General features: G+C 31.6%; 3 protein-coding genes and 1 pseudogene across 5 annotated transcripts; 1 reads left to right on the top strand and 3 right to left on the bottom strand.

Moving 5' to 3' along the window:
* Positions 1 to 152: 152 nt before the first annotated feature.
* Positions 153 to 1,786, bottom strand: LOC106369450 (alkane hydroxylase MAH1). Its single transcript, XM_013809604.3, has one exon. The coding sequence runs from the start codon at positions 1,739 to 1,741 to the stop codon at positions 230 to 232; it is 1,512 nt and encodes a 503-aa protein (XP_013665058.1). The 5' UTR covers positions 1,742 to 1,786; the 3' UTR covers positions 153 to 229.
* A 192-nt stretch (positions 1,787 to 1,978) lies between these two features.
* Positions 1,979 to 5,453, bottom strand: LOC106352938 (developmentally-regulated G-protein 3). 2 transcript variants are annotated; one of them, XM_048777603.1, is made up of 11 exons: positions 5,229 to 5,453; positions 5,013 to 5,066; positions 4,475 to 4,651; positions 4,182 to 4,253; positions 3,867 to 3,926; positions 3,680 to 3,789; positions 3,314 to 3,613; positions 3,043 to 3,234; positions 2,905 to 2,956; positions 2,511 to 2,582; positions 1,979 to 2,239 (listed from the first exon to the last, which is right to left on the bottom strand). In XM_048777603.1, exons 1-10 carry the CDS (start codon positions 5,268 to 5,270, stop codon positions 2,532 to 2,534), a joined length of 1,110 nt encoding a protein of 369 aa, XP_048633560.1. In that variant the 5' UTR covers positions 5,271 to 5,453; the 3' UTR covers positions 1,979 to 2,239; positions 2,511 to 2,531. The 2 variants fall into 2 exon arrangements, with proteins under 2 accessions (XP_048633560.1, XP_013648405.1); XM_013792951.3 differs by lacking the exon at positions 1,979 to 2,239 and having other exon boundaries at positions 2,322 to 2,582.
* A 4,475-nt stretch (positions 5,454 to 9,928) lies between these two features.
* LOC106355569 (shikimate kinase 2, chloroplastic) lies at positions 9,929 to 12,114 on the top strand. 2 transcript variants are annotated; one of them, XM_013795724.2, is made up of 11 exons: positions 9,929 to 10,056; positions 10,223 to 10,436; positions 10,551 to 10,609; positions 10,691 to 10,745; positions 10,828 to 10,900; positions 10,988 to 11,075; positions 11,168 to 11,253; positions 11,335 to 11,470; positions 11,555 to 11,633; positions 11,709 to 11,773; positions 11,871 to 12,114. In XM_013795724.2, exons 2-11 carry the CDS (start codon positions 10,226 to 10,228, stop codon positions 11,916 to 11,918), a joined length of 900 nt encoding a protein of 299 aa, XP_013651178.2. In that variant the 5' UTR covers positions 9,929 to 10,056; positions 10,223 to 10,225; the 3' UTR covers positions 11,919 to 12,114. The 2 variants fall into 2 exon arrangements, with proteins under 2 accessions (XP_013651178.2, XP_048633574.1); XM_048777617.1 differs by lacking the exon at positions 9,929 to 10,056 and adding an exon at positions 10,064 to 10,138.
* LOC106356492 lies at positions 12,073 to 13,516 on the bottom strand (annotated as a pseudogene).
* Positions 13,517 to 17,769: the final 4,253 nt, after the last annotated feature.

The following is a 17,769-nucleotide window of genomic DNA, read 5'->3' on the forward strand; positions in this document are numbered from 1 at the left end:
TGTTTCACACAACGCTGCGTGTAAATACACTAGCTTGTTAAACTGCTCCGTTGGATCACAATCACTACTATACTTGGTGGTAGATTTGTGTCCATCTCTCGGAGCTGAACATCTCTTAGTGAGATGAGATCAGGATCTGGTACATCAATTAATTCCCTTATGTACCATACCATAATTTTGTGATAGATATTAATACATTGGAAAATAAGGGAATGGTACATCAATTAATTCAAGCTGAACATCTCTTAGTAATTGTTACTCTAAGCCCATGCTTCATGTACAATATAAGACCAGGATCTGGCTCAATCTTCTGTCCTTTGATAACCTTAATATCATAGTTTTGTAATATCTCCACTGCCACTGTTTTCATTAGAGTCAGAGCTAATTGCTTACCAGGACATGTTCTTGGACCAGCGTTAAACGATAAAAACTTGAAGGAAGGCTCATGTCTCAAGCATCCTGACTGTGAAACCCATCTCTCTGGCTTGAACTCCATTGCGTCTTCTCCCCAAACCGCTCTCATCCTCCCCAACGCGTAAAGAAAGATCATGATCGTTGAGCTTGAGTCCACTTTATGCCCACTAGGAAGCAAGTCTGGTTTTATAGGTGACTTGCGTTGGAAGGGAACTGGTGGATAAAGCCTCATTGATTCATACAAAGCAGCTTGTAAATACACCAACTTGTCTAAGTTGTGTTGGCCATGAAGATTTATGTTGGTGATGATCTCTTGGCGAATCTTGGTTACCACTCGAGGGTTTTCAGATAAAAGCCAGAAGAACCAAGAGAGAGCTGAAGCCGTTGTATCCCTCCCAGCTAGATTGAAAGCCAAGATGGTGTCTCTGAGGAACTTATCATCACTCGGGTTCAAGATCTCGTACTTAGTTGTATCAAGCTTCATGTGAGATGTCAAGAGATCCTCATGACATTCACCATTTGATTGTTGATCTTGTGTTCGCATCTCTTTTCTCTTAGCTGATATGTATTTGGCGGAAACACGATCAAAAGTGGCACCAGCTTCCATCGTCCTCTTCTCTTGTCCAAACCCAATCCACTTTTGAAGCTTCCACAAGAACTTTGGTACGACATGCCTAAAGAAAATCCCATCTCCAAGAACGTCAAGAGCTTTAGCATACTCATCTTCAGGCATTTCAACAGAGAGAGTCTTGGGATCAAACCCGGTTACAAGAACAAAAGTTGTATCAAACGTGAAACGTTGAAACACATTTTGCAAATCAACGACCATCTCCTTCTTTGAAAAACGATCGAAAAGAGGAACAAGACCGTCGTCGAGTTTAGCTCTTGTTGCACTCATGGAAAGCTTTTGAAACCCTTGGTGGTTAAGCATGTACTGAGCAGCTCTTCTTTGGTTCCTCCACATGTCACCGTCCGAGTTAAAGATCATTTCTCCGAAAACATCGAAGACTTCTTTGAAGTCAGCTCCCTTGGTGTAGTTGGAGAAGTTTGAGCTTAATATGTAGTGGATGTTAGCTGGATCAACCGTGACTAATATATCCATCCCGGTGAACCACGGTCCCTTGAATGGGAATGTTAAGTTGGTTTGCTCGAGGACCTCCACGCTGAAGTCGTAGATGCGGTGGAGCACTATGAGGAAACCAGGAAGCATCCCGAGAACTGGCCAGTTTTTGAGGAACCGGTCATGAGGTTTCTTGAAGAGCAAGTGATGGAAGATGAGAAAACAAAGGAGAGCTACGGAAGCTTCAAGCAAGCTTAGTGAAGCCATCAGATAATGTTGGGAACTCTAGATACACTATTGTGATGGTTTTCTTTAATTTATATAGAGCACAATGATTACAATGCTCTTGGAATCAGAGGGGTCAATTAGTACCATTAAAGGTTGTCGTAATTATTGGATGATTTGGACATAAGATCTGACTGCTTTCCGACCGTTCCCATCCCATTCACGTATATGTTAGTGTTGGTACTAATTAGTAGTAATTACTAACCACAAAAACATGTGGAGAATATCTAAAGGATCCTCCATAATCTGGGCTTAAACAAATGGATATAAGCATACTCTTATCAGTTTCACATAAAATAAAGGATAGAATAGACCATTCGAGAAGTGCATCAAAGATCACTGGTCCTAGTCACCGCAATTGAGTTCGTTTTTCTAATAAGTTCTCTTAAATAATCCACTCTTCGAACTCTAAAGTGTTGCCACGTACGTGTCAATGTCACAATCTTTAAATTGCCATTTTAATGTCAACCAATCCAGCCACTGTAGTGCAATGGCAAATCTATAAATTTCAGCTTTTAAATTCGAAATTAAACAAGTTGCATACATAAAAACAAGAACGATATCTAGGCAAAACCATATCTGTAGTTTTTTTATATGGAAGTGTTCCGACAAAACATTCATCATTGGTAAAAGATAAGATTATCCAACAGGACAAACCAAAAAGTGAAGACCCAGTTTGTTTTATCTGACATAATAATACACAGAAAGGAGTACAAAAAGATAAGCTGAGAATCCAAAAGAAGATCCTAACCTTCTTCCATGTGTAGAGATATCATATCTTTTTAACGATCTGAACAACATCCTCATCCTCGAGCTCGTGTTCCTGAGGTGTTAGAGACAACGGCAGTAGATAGTCAGTTAGATATATTGCAATGGGTTTACCAAGAAGTAGTTTCAAATTGAACAGTCCAAACAAATCTATTTGATTCTGATTTCGAAGGATTCAGGCCTCTTTGTCCATGTTTGACCAGACAAGCTAGTAGTGCTTAACCCTCAAAGACAAACCCAAATATAACTTAAGCATGCATGACTAGATTGGTCTTATATGGACCAGACCTGATGACCTTTTTCCAGAATCAAAAATGGTCGGTCTGACAAAACAAGGCTAAACCAAAAAAGGTTAGAGAATTTGCAAGAAGACTCACCCTTCCAACTCTTTGTGGCTTATGCTTTGCACTCGAACCCCATACTAAAGCGCTGCAATGGAAAGAATCATTCGTACACTCATAAGTAACAAAATTTCAAAAAGAGAAACAAAACAAGACTAGGTTTTATTTACTTACTACTTGAATTGCTTAAGCATGTCTTTGTGAATCCGGATGCAGAAGTCCTCAACTGTTCTCTTCTTGGAAGATAAGATGACAGGGTCATCATAATCCGGATTCATTGCCTTTGGTTTGGTGTAGATTCGAGTTAGATCCAAGTACTCCCATATCTTATCGAGCAGACCATCAAGATTCCACTCCAGATGCGCACTGCGAGATTATAACATTTCAATGAGACCAGCAAGACAGTTAACTGTGAATCATTCCCGTGAAATTAATAATATTGTACCTGATAGGACAGTAATGAGGAAGTTTGTCCAAAATCTCAAGTTCCTCGAGAGTGATTTGATCGATCTTGTTGACGGCATAGATACAGGGCATGTAGATCCGACTGCCCTCGATAACATCGATGAGGTCATCAGCGGTTGCATCGTAGCGCAGAGTGATGTCAGCGTTGTGCATCCTGTATTCACTGCAAATCGCCTTGACAGTGTCGAGGTCAAGGTGGGTCGCAGTGACTGTAGACGTTAGATTGATACCACCTTTGTCTTTTTTCCTGAATGTCAGATTAGGTGGCTCCTTGTTCAACCTATATCGCATTAGTCCGTCAGTATTTCTACCAGAACTGATAAAGAAATGGGTTATTATTATATACCTGATTCCGAATCCTTCAAGCTCCTTTTCAATGAGACGCTTGTGAGTTATTGGCTTTATGGCATCAAGAACAATTATGATGCAGTTGCAAGTCCTAGCAGTACTTATAACCTGGAAACAGATAATAAGCGTCAAACACGACCAACGAAGTTCAAATTATCAGAGATGCATTCTGAAATTCTACTTACCTGTCGTCCTCTACCTTTTCCGTCTTTAGCACCCTCAATAATACCAGGAAGATCCAATAACTGCAAGCCATTAAAGAGGACATAAGAAAAACAAGTATCATCATCATCCAGTGAACAATTACAAATTATTACAAAAGAGAAGAAAATTAAAGGCTAGGACATGTCATATATAAAATTAAAGCCAAGTATTTCATTGTCCTGCAAAAACTTATGAGAGATAGGAGATAGCTTAAGAGCAACAAGAAGCAAGCAAACCATACATCTCTCTCCACAAACAATAGATTGACCAAGGAGGCATATAAGTAGATATCGTACCTGAATTTTAGCTCCACGGTATGTAATAACACCGGGAATGCATGTCAAAGTTGTGAACTCATAAGAAGCAACCTGAAAAAAAAAATAGCGAGTACCTTCAGAAACTAAAGCATCAGCCAAAACAGAGTTCTAATTCCAAGATAATAATAACTTATATGGCACAAGAAATGGGTCAAATCAACTAGATAGCAAATAACTTGGAAGTTTCAAACTTCCAGTTACATACAAGAGCGCTCTAACATTGACAAGAAAACCAATAAACTAGGAAATGCATCTTAAGAAGAAGTAGAAACCTCGGAAAACGTTCCAGTGAGCTTATTCAAGAGCGTGGATTTTCCAACGGAAGGAAAACCAACAAGTCCAACTCTAGAATCTCCACTTTTGGTGACATCAAAACCTTCGCCAGCAGCAGCACCACCACCTTTAGTAGGTGGTGCAAGAAGGTCTCTTCTTAGCTTGGCAAGTTTGGCCTGCGAAATGGACCAATTATAATATCAGAGACAAGCAAATGGAGGGGGAGAAAAAGTACTGCAAGTTTTTAGCTATCATCTATATACTCTTAAAGTCCTTGAAATGATTTGCACTGTGCTATATGGTATTAACAACAAAACTTATTCATCCAAGGAAGAACCTTTACAAGAGACTATACCCATATATTAAAAATCCATTCTTGTGCTAAAAGTCCATATACACAATTGAATCTTAACAGATATAAATGAAGCTGCCCAATTTGCATTTGATGAGTATAAACATCTCAACCATTCAAAAACTCATTCTAAGCTACAAAAAAGAACTGGAGAAATGAAATAGCTTTCGAGGAGAAGAGATTACCTTCAACAAACCCAGATGATGAGCGGTGGCTTTGTTCTTCTGAGTCCTAGCCATCTATCACATACATAAACCACTCAGCAAATTACCACAGAACAACAATCAGTCAATTTTCTTAATTGAAATCAAAAAAAGGTTTCGAATTTACAGCTCTATGCATCCAAAATTGAAGAATCAGAGGATCGTTAAAGATTTGAGAAAGAGAAAAAAAGAAATTACCTCATCTTCGATTTCTTTGATCTTCTGCATAATAGTCGACATGGTTGCAGTTACAGCAGAGCAGAGAGAGAGAGAGCTCACGGAGGCAGCGTCGAGCTAAGAGCTTAAACACGATTCACGAATCAGAGGAAATCCGAGGGTTTTCGTTTCTCCAGCTTCTTCCTGATTACTACGACACTGAGAAAACTATCTCCGAAGTGTCTAGAACTGGGCCTGATCCAACATCATCCTCTCGGCCCAAATAAATTTAATGAATAAACATCCTGCCGTTTTCTATTAGGAGCAAAGACTGGATGGTGAATATGACAGCTAAAAACGGCATACGGTTATGTGCCCTTCGTGTGTCATATTATGAGCCACAAGCCCATTTATCTAAATTATTTGTTTATTCTTAGGATGAGTTAGGTAAGGTTGGCTGGTCGCAAAACCATAACCGTAGATTTTATGGGCCCTACCCAATTATTTAGTGGGCCATCTTTCGCAATATGTGCTTGTGGTTCGGATAAGAATTTTTAAATCCCTTTTCTCACTTCTCACCTACCAAAAATACATTTTCCACATTTACATTTCTATTCACATTCCATTAATACATCTTAAAATTTATAGTTACTTCGGTTTAAATCATAATGCTTAATATATATTATCATATCTTATATTAACTGTGTATCAAGAATAATTTTATTCTATATTTTAGATTTTAACTTTGAAGATTAGTTTTTTTTAAAGACAATTTAAGAAATTTTATCTAGTAAAAGACAATATTTTATGAAAATACATTTTTTCCCATTAACGTTTTGTTTGGACTTTTCTCATCAATCAAATAGTTGTTTATTTGACTTGGCAAGTTGGCATAGAGTATAGAAATCTATACTATACTAAAAGGAGGATATAAGGCATGGAGAGGGTGTCCACATAGGATAGAAAAATCAACCAATCAGAGAACCCGAAATTGCCATGTCATCTCATTTATTTTTCGTAAAAAATAAAAAAAACAATGCGAAGGTGAGAATCGAACCCGGGTTGGTATGATATATATATAGGACAGTTACCACTAAGCCATTGACACTTTCTTGGACACATATAAAGAACCACTAAGTATATAATCACAAACTTTTATGTACATTTACAATAATATGAATTCAACTTTCAAGACTCCGATACTTTGTTTTGTCAAAAAAAAAAAGTAAGTGGCTAAGTTAATATATTCTTAGAAAGTGTGAGAACGTTGACAAATATGAAAAAGAATAGATTTTTGTTTTCGTGACAAAGTTAAGAATTTTGTAAAAGTAAGTTTAACATATAAATTTTCGTGACAAATATGAAAAAGCATCTATACTATACTAAAAGGGGGATATAAGCCATGGAGAGGGTGTCCACATAGGATAGAAAAATCAACCAATCAGAGAACCCGAAATTGCCATGTCATCTCATTTATATTTCGTAAAAAATAAAAAAAACAATGCGAAGGTGAGAATCGAACCCGGGTTGGTATGATATATATATAGGACAGTTACCACTAAGCCATTGACACTTTCTTGGACACATATAAAGAACCACTAAGTATATAATCACAAACTTTTATGTACATTTACAATAATATGAATTCAACTTTCAAGACTCCGATACTTTGTTTTGTAAAAAAAAAAAAAGTAAGTGGCTAAGTTAATATATTCTTAGAAAGTGTGAGAACGTTGACAAATATGAAAAAGCATAGATTTTTGTTTTCGTGACAAAGTTAAGAATTTTGTAAAAGTAAGTTTAACATATAAATTTTCGTGACAAATATGAAAAAGAATCTATACTATACTAAAAGGGGGATATAAGCCATGGAGAGGGTGTCCACATAGGATAGAAAAATCAACCAATCAGAGAACCCGAAATTGCCATGTCATCTCATTTATTTTTCGTAAAAAATAAAAAAAACAATGCGAAGGTGAGAATCGAACCCGGGTTGGTATGATATATATATAGGACAGTTACCACTAAGCCATTGACACTTTCTTGGACACATATAAAGAACCACTAAGTATATAATCACAAACTTTTATGTACATTTACAATAATATGAATTCAACTTTCAAGACTCCGATACTTTGTTTTGTAAAAAAAAAAAAAGTAAGTGGCTAAGTTAATATATTCTTAGAAAGTGTGAGAACGTTGACAAATATGAAAAAGCATAGATTTTTGTTTTCGTGACAAAGTTAAGAATTTTGTAAAAGTAAGTTTAACATATAAATTTTCGTGACAAATATGAAAAAGCATAGATTTTTGTAAAATTTTGACAAAACAACTCAAAACATATTTCTCTAATGTCTTAATAAAATATTATTTAAGGGTGTAATAATTAAATATATTAATTCAATAAATTTTGTAATTTATAGACAAAACAATAACACAACAAATTTTGAAACATTTGTTTAACCTATCGATTTTTTTTCATGAGAATCCAACTAAACAAGATAAAAAAAAATTAGATTTACAAATATTTAATTACCATTTTATTCAATTTTGATTAATTTCAAATTGTCATAATGTATCTTTTTGAAGTTACAAATATGAAAAAGCATAGATTTTTGTACAATTTGACAAAACAACTCAAAACATATTTTTCTAATGTCTTAATAAAATATTATTTAAGGATGCAATAATTAAATATATTAATTCAATAAATTTTATAATTTATAGACAAAACAATACCACAACAAATTTTGAAACATTTGTTTAACCAATCGATTTTTTTTTTCATGAGAATCCAACTAAACAATTAGATTTACAAATATTTAATTACCATTTTATTCAATTTTGATTCATTTCAAATTGTAATAATGTATCTTTTTGAAGTTACAAAAAAATAATGTTCTTTCTTTATTACACTAGCATTGTATATAGATTCTATATACACAAAATAAATATAATATAACAACATAAGTTTGCTTTCCCCGATTCATATGAAAACTTTTTAAGTTATCCACCAAATCAAATTAATTAAATCAATGAAATTGTTAAAATACAGCAAATTAATATATAATTTTATTTTAAATTAAATTATTTAAAAAGTGTATTTTCGTTAAAACAAAATAATAAATAAGTAAAACTGATTTGATGGTAATTTTTATGATATATATATATATATATATATATATATCAATTCTGTGAAAGAAATAGAAGCTTAATATGGAAAAAAATCTTAAATACAAAAACCTCTAAAAATTAACAAAAAAAACTAATAAATTAAACTATGAAATCACTTAAATGCTTCTTAGACCATATTAATAAAATATTTAAGCGATAATTAGACAAATTTGATTTTTTTCCAGCAAAAAATTTATTATTAATTAGCATCAGTTATTTCAAGATGTTTAAGAAATAGTGGACAAAAAAATAAGATGGACATTAATGATATATGAACTATGAATAGTACTTTGTGAAGCAGACTTAGATAACATATCTGCACATCTATTTCCAGTTCTTTTTGATGCTTAAATTCAATTTCTTCAGAGTAGTTATTCTACAAATAGATCGTATGAGATATTGTTTTGATATGTAGATTTGTTTTTTCAATGTTAAGAAGATTGATAACTGTAAAAATGTCTCTTTCGAATATGATATGTCTATAACTGAGTCTCCAACATGAGACAAGTTTATTTAAAAAGTAAATAATTTTATTTTTCTTATATTATATAATCAATATATATTATTTACTGATAATAAAAATATAGTTATTCATCTATCACAAATATCTATGCAAATATGTGAATCACGTACAACAATCAAACAACATAATGATTTCCACAAAGAAAATTTAAAAAATATATTTATGTTATGAAGTCATATTTTATATTCTTTAAATAATGTAATACAATATTATACATTATTTTTTAGAATTGAGAAATACATATATCAGTTAGACAAATTAAGCGATAATTAGACAAATTTGATTTTTATTTTGTGAGTAAAAAGTTTATTATTAATTAGCATTACTTATTTCAAGATGTTTAAGAAATGATGGACAAAAAAATAGGATGGACATAAATGATATATGAACTATAAATAGTTTTTTGTAAAGCTGACTTAGATAACACATATGCACATCCATTTCCAGTCCTTTTTGATGCATAAATTCAATTTCTTCAGAGCAGTTATTCCACAAAGAGATCGTATGAGATATTGTTTTGATATTCAGATTTGTTTCTTGATTGTTAAGAAGATTGATAAGTGTAAAAATGTTTCATTCGAATATGATATGTCTATAACCGAGTCCCCAACATGAGACAAGTTTGTTAAAAAGTAAATAATTCCATTTTTCTTATATTATATAATAAATATATATTATTTACTGATAATAAAAATATAGTTATTCATCTATCACAAATATCTATGCAAATATGTGAATTAAGTACAATAATCAAACAACATAATGATTTTCACAAAGAAAATATAAAAAATATATTTATATTATGTGGTCTTATTTTATATTCTTTAAATAATATAATACAATATTATACATTATTTTTTAGAATTGAGAAATACATATAATATCTTATCCGCGCGTAGCGCGGTTAAAAAATCTAGTTAACATAGTAACTTTCACCAACCCCCTTACATATAGTTTCCGTTTAATTAGATTAAACGAAGATCGAATATAAAGACTATCTTTTTTTCTGGTTCAAATATAAAGACTATCTTATGTCAAAAAAAAATATATATATATATATATATATAAAGACTTTCTAAGAATTTTTAATATACACCAATAAGTGTTAGAGAAGAGAGAGAGAGAGAGTCTGCATCTTGTATTCCTGTGTCTTGCTCTGCCGTCAGGGGAAAGGTGAGAACCCTTTATACATTATTATACATTCTCCAATCTCCGCTTTTCATTTGATTTGTTCCCCATTCAATGGTGTTTTCATGTAATTAGCTTCATTCTAGATGAACATTCATTTTGTGTTTTAAATCCATTTTATTTTCTTAGCCTAATTTGCAACATTTTCCAGAATATGGAAGCAGCCACTGCTGTTCAGAGGTTTCACTACTCACCATCATCATGGATTGATTGGAGAAATTTTGAAGGGAAGCCTCGTGGTTCTCTACGTTACTCTCACCGAACCAAAGAGAATAAACGGCTTACAGTTATTGCTTTATCTCACTTGCAACCTGACAAAAGAAGTGATCTTCGACAACGATCAGTTTCGGACAAGAACTCCTCAGGTTCTGACAAATAAAAGCATCAATCTTTCCATTTGATTCAATTTTTTTTTTTAAATGTCGCTTTTTTATCTATTCGATGACTACAAATGCGTTTTCATCTTCACATTTTTGTAGCATTGCTGGAAACTGGAGATCTTCTTCATTCTCCATTTGATGAAGAACTGGTTTTGAAGGCAAGTTGATACTCTTCTATTTATTTGGGCATCAATCTTGAATGAAATGGTTTTAGATACTGTTTTACATTGTATTTGCAGAGAAAAGCTGAAGAGGTTAAACCGTATTTGAATGGACGATCTATGTATCTTGTTGGTCAGTTTCTTTGTCTCTTCCTTTGTTTAGCTCCTCGTGTATTATCTGGTTATTGAACAGTTTCGTCGTGAATGTGTATCAGGAATGATGGGTTCCGGAAAGACGACAGTGGGAAAGATCATGGCAAGAGCACTTGGTTATACATTCTTTGATTGGTATATATTATCTGCTCATTTTTTTGGAACTGTGTGTGTCTATTGAGCTTTAGCTGAGCTAAAACATTGTTCTGAAACATGTGGCAGTGACACAATGATCGAGGAGGCCATGAATGGAACTTCTGTAGCTGAGATATTCGAGCATTTCGGTGAGAGTGTCTTCAGAGAGAAAGAGGTTTTACTATTACACTTCTTCTACACTTTCTCTGCTTTGTTCTTAGTGTATTCTAGCTGCTAATTTCATTCACATGGTTTTAATTTTTATAGACAGAGACACTAAAGAAGCTCTCTCTGATGTACCACCAAGTTGTTGTGTCAACAGGTGGTGGTGCGGTTATAAGACCCATTAACTGGTACGGTCTTCTCAATCAGTGATATGTAATACGAAAACTCAGATCATTTGGTAATAATGTGTTTGCGTTTGTTTTATTCAGGAAGTATATGCATAAAGGTATTAGCATTTGGCTTGATGTTCCTCTAGAAGCCTTAGCGCAAAGAATTGCTGCTGTAGGAACAAACTCAAGACCATTGTTACATGATGATGAGTCAGGAGGAGACCCATACACAGTGGTAATGCTCTATGCTTTGTTACTTTTGTAATAGAGTTTTGTCTTTCTCTGTGTGTGTTTTTGATCATTTTGTGAATTCACTTAGGCTTTAAACGGTCTTTCAACTATTTGGGAAGGACGTGGTGAAGCATACACAAACGCAAGCGCGAGAGTCTCCTTGGAGAGTATGGTCCTTATTCACTTTAGCTTTCCACAATCTCTCAGGCCATTTTGTGACTAGTTTACTCCAAATTGTTCAGGTATTACATCAAAGCACGGGTATAGAAACGTCTCAGATCTTACACCAACTGAAATCGCCATTGAGGTATGTCTCAGAGCCTCTTCTATGCTTCCTATTCATGCGTGTTCTTTCAATTTTGTTAGCTTTGATAAGCTCTAACTGCTCAACCATCCACCATCAGGCCTTTGAGCAAGTTCAGTGCTTTCTCAACAAAGAAGACAAGTACTGATAGACCCGGTGGCCTCTAGTTGAAGACGCTTGAGCTTGTTTGTGCCTAGTTTTGACTGTTACTACGGTATATATATAATTGAATAATACTGTTTGTTTGATTACTTTTGTCATATTATCTATCCACTGGACCCCCAAAAAAGGGAAATAAGTCATTTGATTTTTTTTTAATTTATAACAAGAGAATTTTCTGCAAAGATTCAAGTTGGTGATCAAAGGGTAGCAGCAAGAGCATGTTTAATTATACATGACTCGGGGACTTCAAGCACTGTGTCACTCCACTCGACCTTGCCCCAAATCTCTTCATCGTTGCGCCTTTCAAGCGCAATCACAGCGCACGAAATCATCTTGTCACCACCAGTGGAAGCCACAGCCCTATCCCAGAAAACAGCCATCTTACCACCAAAATCCGCCAATGTAACAGTACAAGGCGGGATCTTATCAAGTCCTTTCACACCCTTCAAAGCTCTCCAGTGTCATACCATTTGATCTCTCCCCGCTCTTTATAATAGTAAATCACGTTCTCAACCCGAACTCATCTCCTTCCCCACACTTTCCCAGCGACCTTCCCTCGTATCGTAAGCCAAACGACAACCGGATCCCAAAATGTGTACCTTTCCGTCGATCCGTGCCATTCTTTTTATATGTATATCTCGTCTGGCGCGCATCTCCGCAGCAGGGGTAGACACAAGCTCCCAAGTCTCCGGCTACGTATATCTTTCCATCAATCACATTGGCGTGTGGGTAGTCCCGCTCCACCAGCATGCTTGGGCCTTCGCGCCACGTGTTTGACCGACAGTCCAGGATTGAGACGCTAGAGGAGGGCTCGTCGGCTTCGTCTATGGGTCCGCCAATGTTGTAGATATCCGAACCAACGGCCACGAGACCAGACCAGTGCGCAGAGCGAGAAGGAGGAGTTGGGAGTTTAGCTAAAGCATACCCACTTGCCTTCTTCGTCCTCTTATTCTTCTTCTTAGGTTTCTGGCAGAGGGTGAACCAGCGAGGGATAGTCTCATCAGGGAAGCGTATGCATACATAGAGACAACTCTCTGTGCGGCCTAAAGATGACCGAGTCTCGTAAAGATGCGGCGAAGCAAGGAGAGATCGAAAGCTCTTGGAGACGAACGAGAGAGTCGGGTATTGCAATCGAGAGACGCGGGCTAAGCAACTCACTACCAAATCATCAGGAAGTGACGTAATTGGAGTCGATTCCGGCGTCGGTTCGAGCACCAGTGACTGCTTCGTCTTCTTCCTCTTCCTTTCTGGAGGCGACATTGCCTGAACTATCGAGACGAAAATCGCAGTGGATCAGCTTCGGATTCTACTTGGAGATTCGAATTCAAAGGAATGTAGGGTTTCGACTCCCTTAACCCTTCACTCACTGCCAAAGATTTATAACGTGCGTGTGAAAAAAAGGCTTAATACACTCGGTGGTGGGCCTCATTTAGAAAAATTATTCCAACGTATTGGGCCTACCTTTCTGGGCATCAAAGCCTTATTTTATAGCTTAATGTTTTTAACGTTAACAAAACAGACTTGTAAATCTCTACTAATAAAAGGGAGCTTTTGAGGCTCCATAGGGCGTCCACATCAGCGGAAAAAATTTCTCCCGAAAGATGACACGTGGCATAAAATATAGTTTTACATTTTAATATTAATTATTTTCGAAAATTGTAAAAAATATGTAAACATACAGCATTAAAAAATGGAAAACTACATTAAACATATGTAAGATTACTATTTTTCACTCTACTAATAAAATGGAGCTTTTGAGGCTCCATAGGGCGTCCACATCAGCGGAAAAAATTTCTCCCGAAAGATGACACGTGGCATAAAATATAGTTTTACATTTTAATATTAATTATTTTCGAAAATTAATAAAAGGGAGCTTTTGAGGCTCCATAGGGCGTCCACATCAGCGAAAAAAATTTCTCCCGAAAGATGACACGTGGCATAAAATATAGTTTTACATTTTAAAATTAATTATTTTCGAAAATTGTAAAAAATATGTAAACATACAGCATTAAAAAATGGAAAACTACATAAAACATATGTAAGATTACTATTTTTCACTCTACTAATAAAATGGAGCTTTTGAGACTCCATAGGGCGTCCACATCAGCGGAAAAAATTTCTCCCGAAAGATGACACGTGGCATAAAATATAGTTTTACATTTTAATATTAATTATTTTCGAAAATTGTAAAAAATATGTAAACATACAGCATTAAAAAATGGAAAACTACATTAAACATATGTAAGATTACTATTTTTTACTTTAAAAAAAAGACGGCTTATCTCCATAATATAACATTACCGTTTTATAAAAAAAAAAAAATATATATAATTTCGAAAATAATAAATATATGTAAAACATACAACATAAAAATGGAAATACTACATTAAACATAAATATGTTTGACTATTTGTCCAAGTTCTTCTATTAAACATTGCCGTTTTACATTAAAAATAGAAAAATACGTAAAGATTTAAACATCTATCTTAAAATATAAAATATAGACATTAACTAAATATAAAGTATAAAAAAGAGAAATACTCAATATTTAAAAAAATAAATAATAAGTAAATATTATAAATATATAAATATACGAATTATATATACAATAATAAGTAAATGCACAATTTTTTAAAAATGAAAAGAGTATATTAAATATTAAACATCTATCTTAAAATGTAAAATATAGATATTAAGTAAATAGAAAATATAAGAAAAAGAAATACACAACTTAAAAACAATGGAAAAAGTATATTAAGATTTAAACATATATCTTAAAATGTAAACTATAGATATTACGCAAATAGAAAGTATAAGAAAAGGAAATACACAATTTTAAAAAATGGAAAAAGTACATTAGTATTTAAACATCTATCTTAAAATGTAAATCAATCTTAAAATATAAAATTATTAGTAAATAGAAAGTATAAGAAATAAAAATACACAATATAAAGAAAAATAAATAATAAGTAAATATATAATATAATCTCAAAAGATGACACATGACATTAAAATATAGTTTTACATTTTAATATTACTTATTTTCGAAAATTATAAAAAATATGTAAACATACAGCATTAAAAAAAATGTAAAAACTACATTAAACATATGTAAGATTACTATTTTTCACTTAAAAAAAGACGGCTTATCTCCATAATGTAACATTACCGTTTTATAAAAAAAACAAAAAACATTATATATAATTTTGAAAATAATAAATATATGTAAAACTTACAACATAAAAATGGAAATACTACATTAAACATATGTAAGATTACCATTTTACATTTTTATTTTAAGAAAATAATATATAAACATACAACATAAAAAATGAAAAAACTACATTAAACATATGTAAGATTACCATTTTCATTTAAAAAAAAAGACGGCTTATCTCCATAATGTAACATTACTATTTTGTAAAAAAAAAATTATATATAATTTCGAAAATAATAAATAATATGTAAACATACAACATAAAAAATGGAAATACTACATTAAACATATGTAAAATTACCATTTTACATTTAAAAATAACAATAATATGTAAACATACAACATAAAAAAATGAAAAAACTACATTAAACATATGTAAGATTACCATTGTTCACTAAAAAAAAGGGTTATCTTCATAATGTAACATTACCATTTTATTAAAAAAAGAAAAAAAAACATAAATATAACTATTTGACTATTTGTCCAAGTTCTTCTATTAAACATTGCCGTTTTACATTAAAAATGGAAAAATACGTAAAGATTTAAACATCTATCTTAAAATACAAAATATAGACATTAACTAAATATAAAGTATAAGAAAGAGAAATACTCAATATATAGAAAAATAAATAATAAGTAAATATTATAAATATATAAATATACGAATTATATATACAATAATAAGTAAATGCACAATTTTTAAAAAATGGAAAGAGTACATTAAATATTAAACATCTATCTTAAAATGTAAAATATAGATATTAAGAAAATAGAAAGTATAAGAAAAGGAAATACACAATTTAAAAAAATGGAAAAAATACATTAGTATTTAAACATCTATCTTAAAATGTAAATCAATCTTAAAATATAAAATTATTAGTAAATAGAAAGTATAAGAAATAGAAATACACAATATAAAGAAAAATAAATAATAAGTAAATATATAATATAAGTGAATACCAAATTTAAAAAATGGGAAATTACATTAAGATTTAAAAATATATATTAAAATTTAAAATATAGATATTACGTAAATAGAAAGTAAAACAAATGGAAATATACAATTTAAAAAAATGGAAAACATACATTAAGATTTAAACATCTATCTTAAAATGTAAAATAGAGATATTAAGTAAATTAAAAGTACAAGAAATGGAAATACATATACATGAAAATAAATAATAATTAAATAATGTAAATATATAATATATGAATTATATATGTAATAATAAGTAAATACACAATTTTTTAAAAATGGAAAAAGTTAATCAAGCATTAAACATCTATCTTAAAATGTAAAATATATAATATAAGTAAATACACAATTTAAAAAATGGAAAAAGTACATTAATATTTAAATATCTATTTAAAAATATAAAATATAGATATTACGTAAATAAAAATATAAGAAATGGAAATAAACATTAAAAAAAATGGAAAAAGTACATTAAGATTTAAGCATCTATCTTTAAATGTACTTCTATCTTAAAATGGTATTAAAATATATAAAAATGGAAATACCACATTAAACAAAAAAAAATGTATAGTTTTACATCAAGAAAGTCTCTATAAAACTCATTATTCCATCCACATCAACCTCACACTATTAAGGAAAATTTCAAAGCACTCGAGCAAAAAAATGGTTTCACTATCAACTCTTGCCGTCTCAGAAACCTTTAATGATCTTGAATGAGATTTTTTTATAACAGCAAACTTTTTGTTAGGTGGATTCATTGTTGGGAAACCCGCAACTTCCAAAAGTCAAACTTATTCATGGGAATTGAATTGCTTTTCATAGACTCAAAGGTATTCTTACAAATTTAAATTAATCTAATCTATAATTTTATTGTTAATATTCATACTAACTCTTTCATGATCAAACCATTTCAGTTAATAATCATTCAAGCGTTTATCCCGAAACACTTCCTTCCTCGCCGAATCAGGTATTGGTTCATGTTGGTTTAGTATTGTTTTTGGTTTACTAACCGGTTTAGGATGGTCCTATTGTAAATATAATTTAAGTTGGTTTAGCATATATTATGTTTAAAATAACTTAAATTAAATAATAATAATAATATTATGCTTAAAATATAATTTTAGAGAGTTTTCAAATATAGTTTACAGAACATTATAGGTGATGAATTTAATTTATTAAATTCGTTTATTACTTAAAACTAAGTTTTTTAAAAAAACATACTGAGTTATACATATCAATGATGGATTGGTGAGTATAACATGAAGACAAAAATATAAATATCTGATTTTCAAGATAAGAAATTCAGCTTTTATTCAGATACTCAATATATAATATCTTAAATTATGTTTTAAAAAATATACATAATTTATATATATAGATTAATCTTCAAAACTTAAACTATTATATTATATATGAATAATGTTTTTAAATAAAAATAATTTCTGATTTAAAATAAAAATAAAAACAACAAATGTTTATTTTCAAATAATGGATGTAATTTACATTATACTATCATTTAACAAGTTTTAGATACGTTTTGATATATCATTATTTTTTATTTCCAGAAAACAATAAATTGTTAAACATCAATATCATCTAGGTTAAGTATACGAACAACAAAAATTCAAACATCACAAAAAATAT

Source organism: Brassica napus, chromosome A1 (genome assembly GCF_020379485.1).
Source record: "Brassica napus cultivar Da-Ae chromosome A1, Da-Ae, whole genome shotgun sequence".
NCBI classification, from domain to species: Eukaryota; Viridiplantae; Streptophyta; class Magnoliopsida; order Brassicales; family Brassicaceae; genus Brassica; species Brassica napus.

Excerpts from the sequence above, each read along its gene's own strand:
- LOC106352938 (XM_048777603.1), bottom strand. The coding sequence starts at position 5,270 with ATGTCGACTATTATGCAGAAGATCAAAGAAATCGAAGATGAG. Across the intron at positions 3,927-4,181 it reads ACCGTGGAGCTAAAATTCAG|TTATTGGATCTTCCTGGTAT; the intron begins GTACGATATCTA and ends AATGGCTTGCAG. Across the intron at positions 3,790-3,866 it reads GAAAAGGTAGAGGACGACAG|GTTATAAGTACTGCTAGGAC; the intron begins GTAAGTAGAATT and ends ATCTGTTTCCAG.
- LOC106355569 (XM_013795724.2), top strand. The coding sequence starts at position 10,226 with ATGGAAGCAGCCACTGCTGTTCAGAGGTTTCACTACTCACCATCATCA. Across the intron at positions 10,437-10,550 it reads TTCGGACAAGAACTCCTCAG|CATTGCTGGAAACTGGAGAT; the intron begins GTTCTGACAAAT and ends ACATTTTTGTAG. Across the intron at positions 11,254-11,334 it reads GTTATAAGACCCATTAACTG|GAAGTATATGCATAAAGGTA; the intron begins GTACGGTCTTCT and ends TGTTTTATTCAG.
- LOC106369450 (XM_013809604.3), bottom strand. The coding sequence starts at position 1,741 with ATGGCTTCACTAAGCTTGCTTGAAGCTTCCGTAGCTCTCCTTTGTTTT.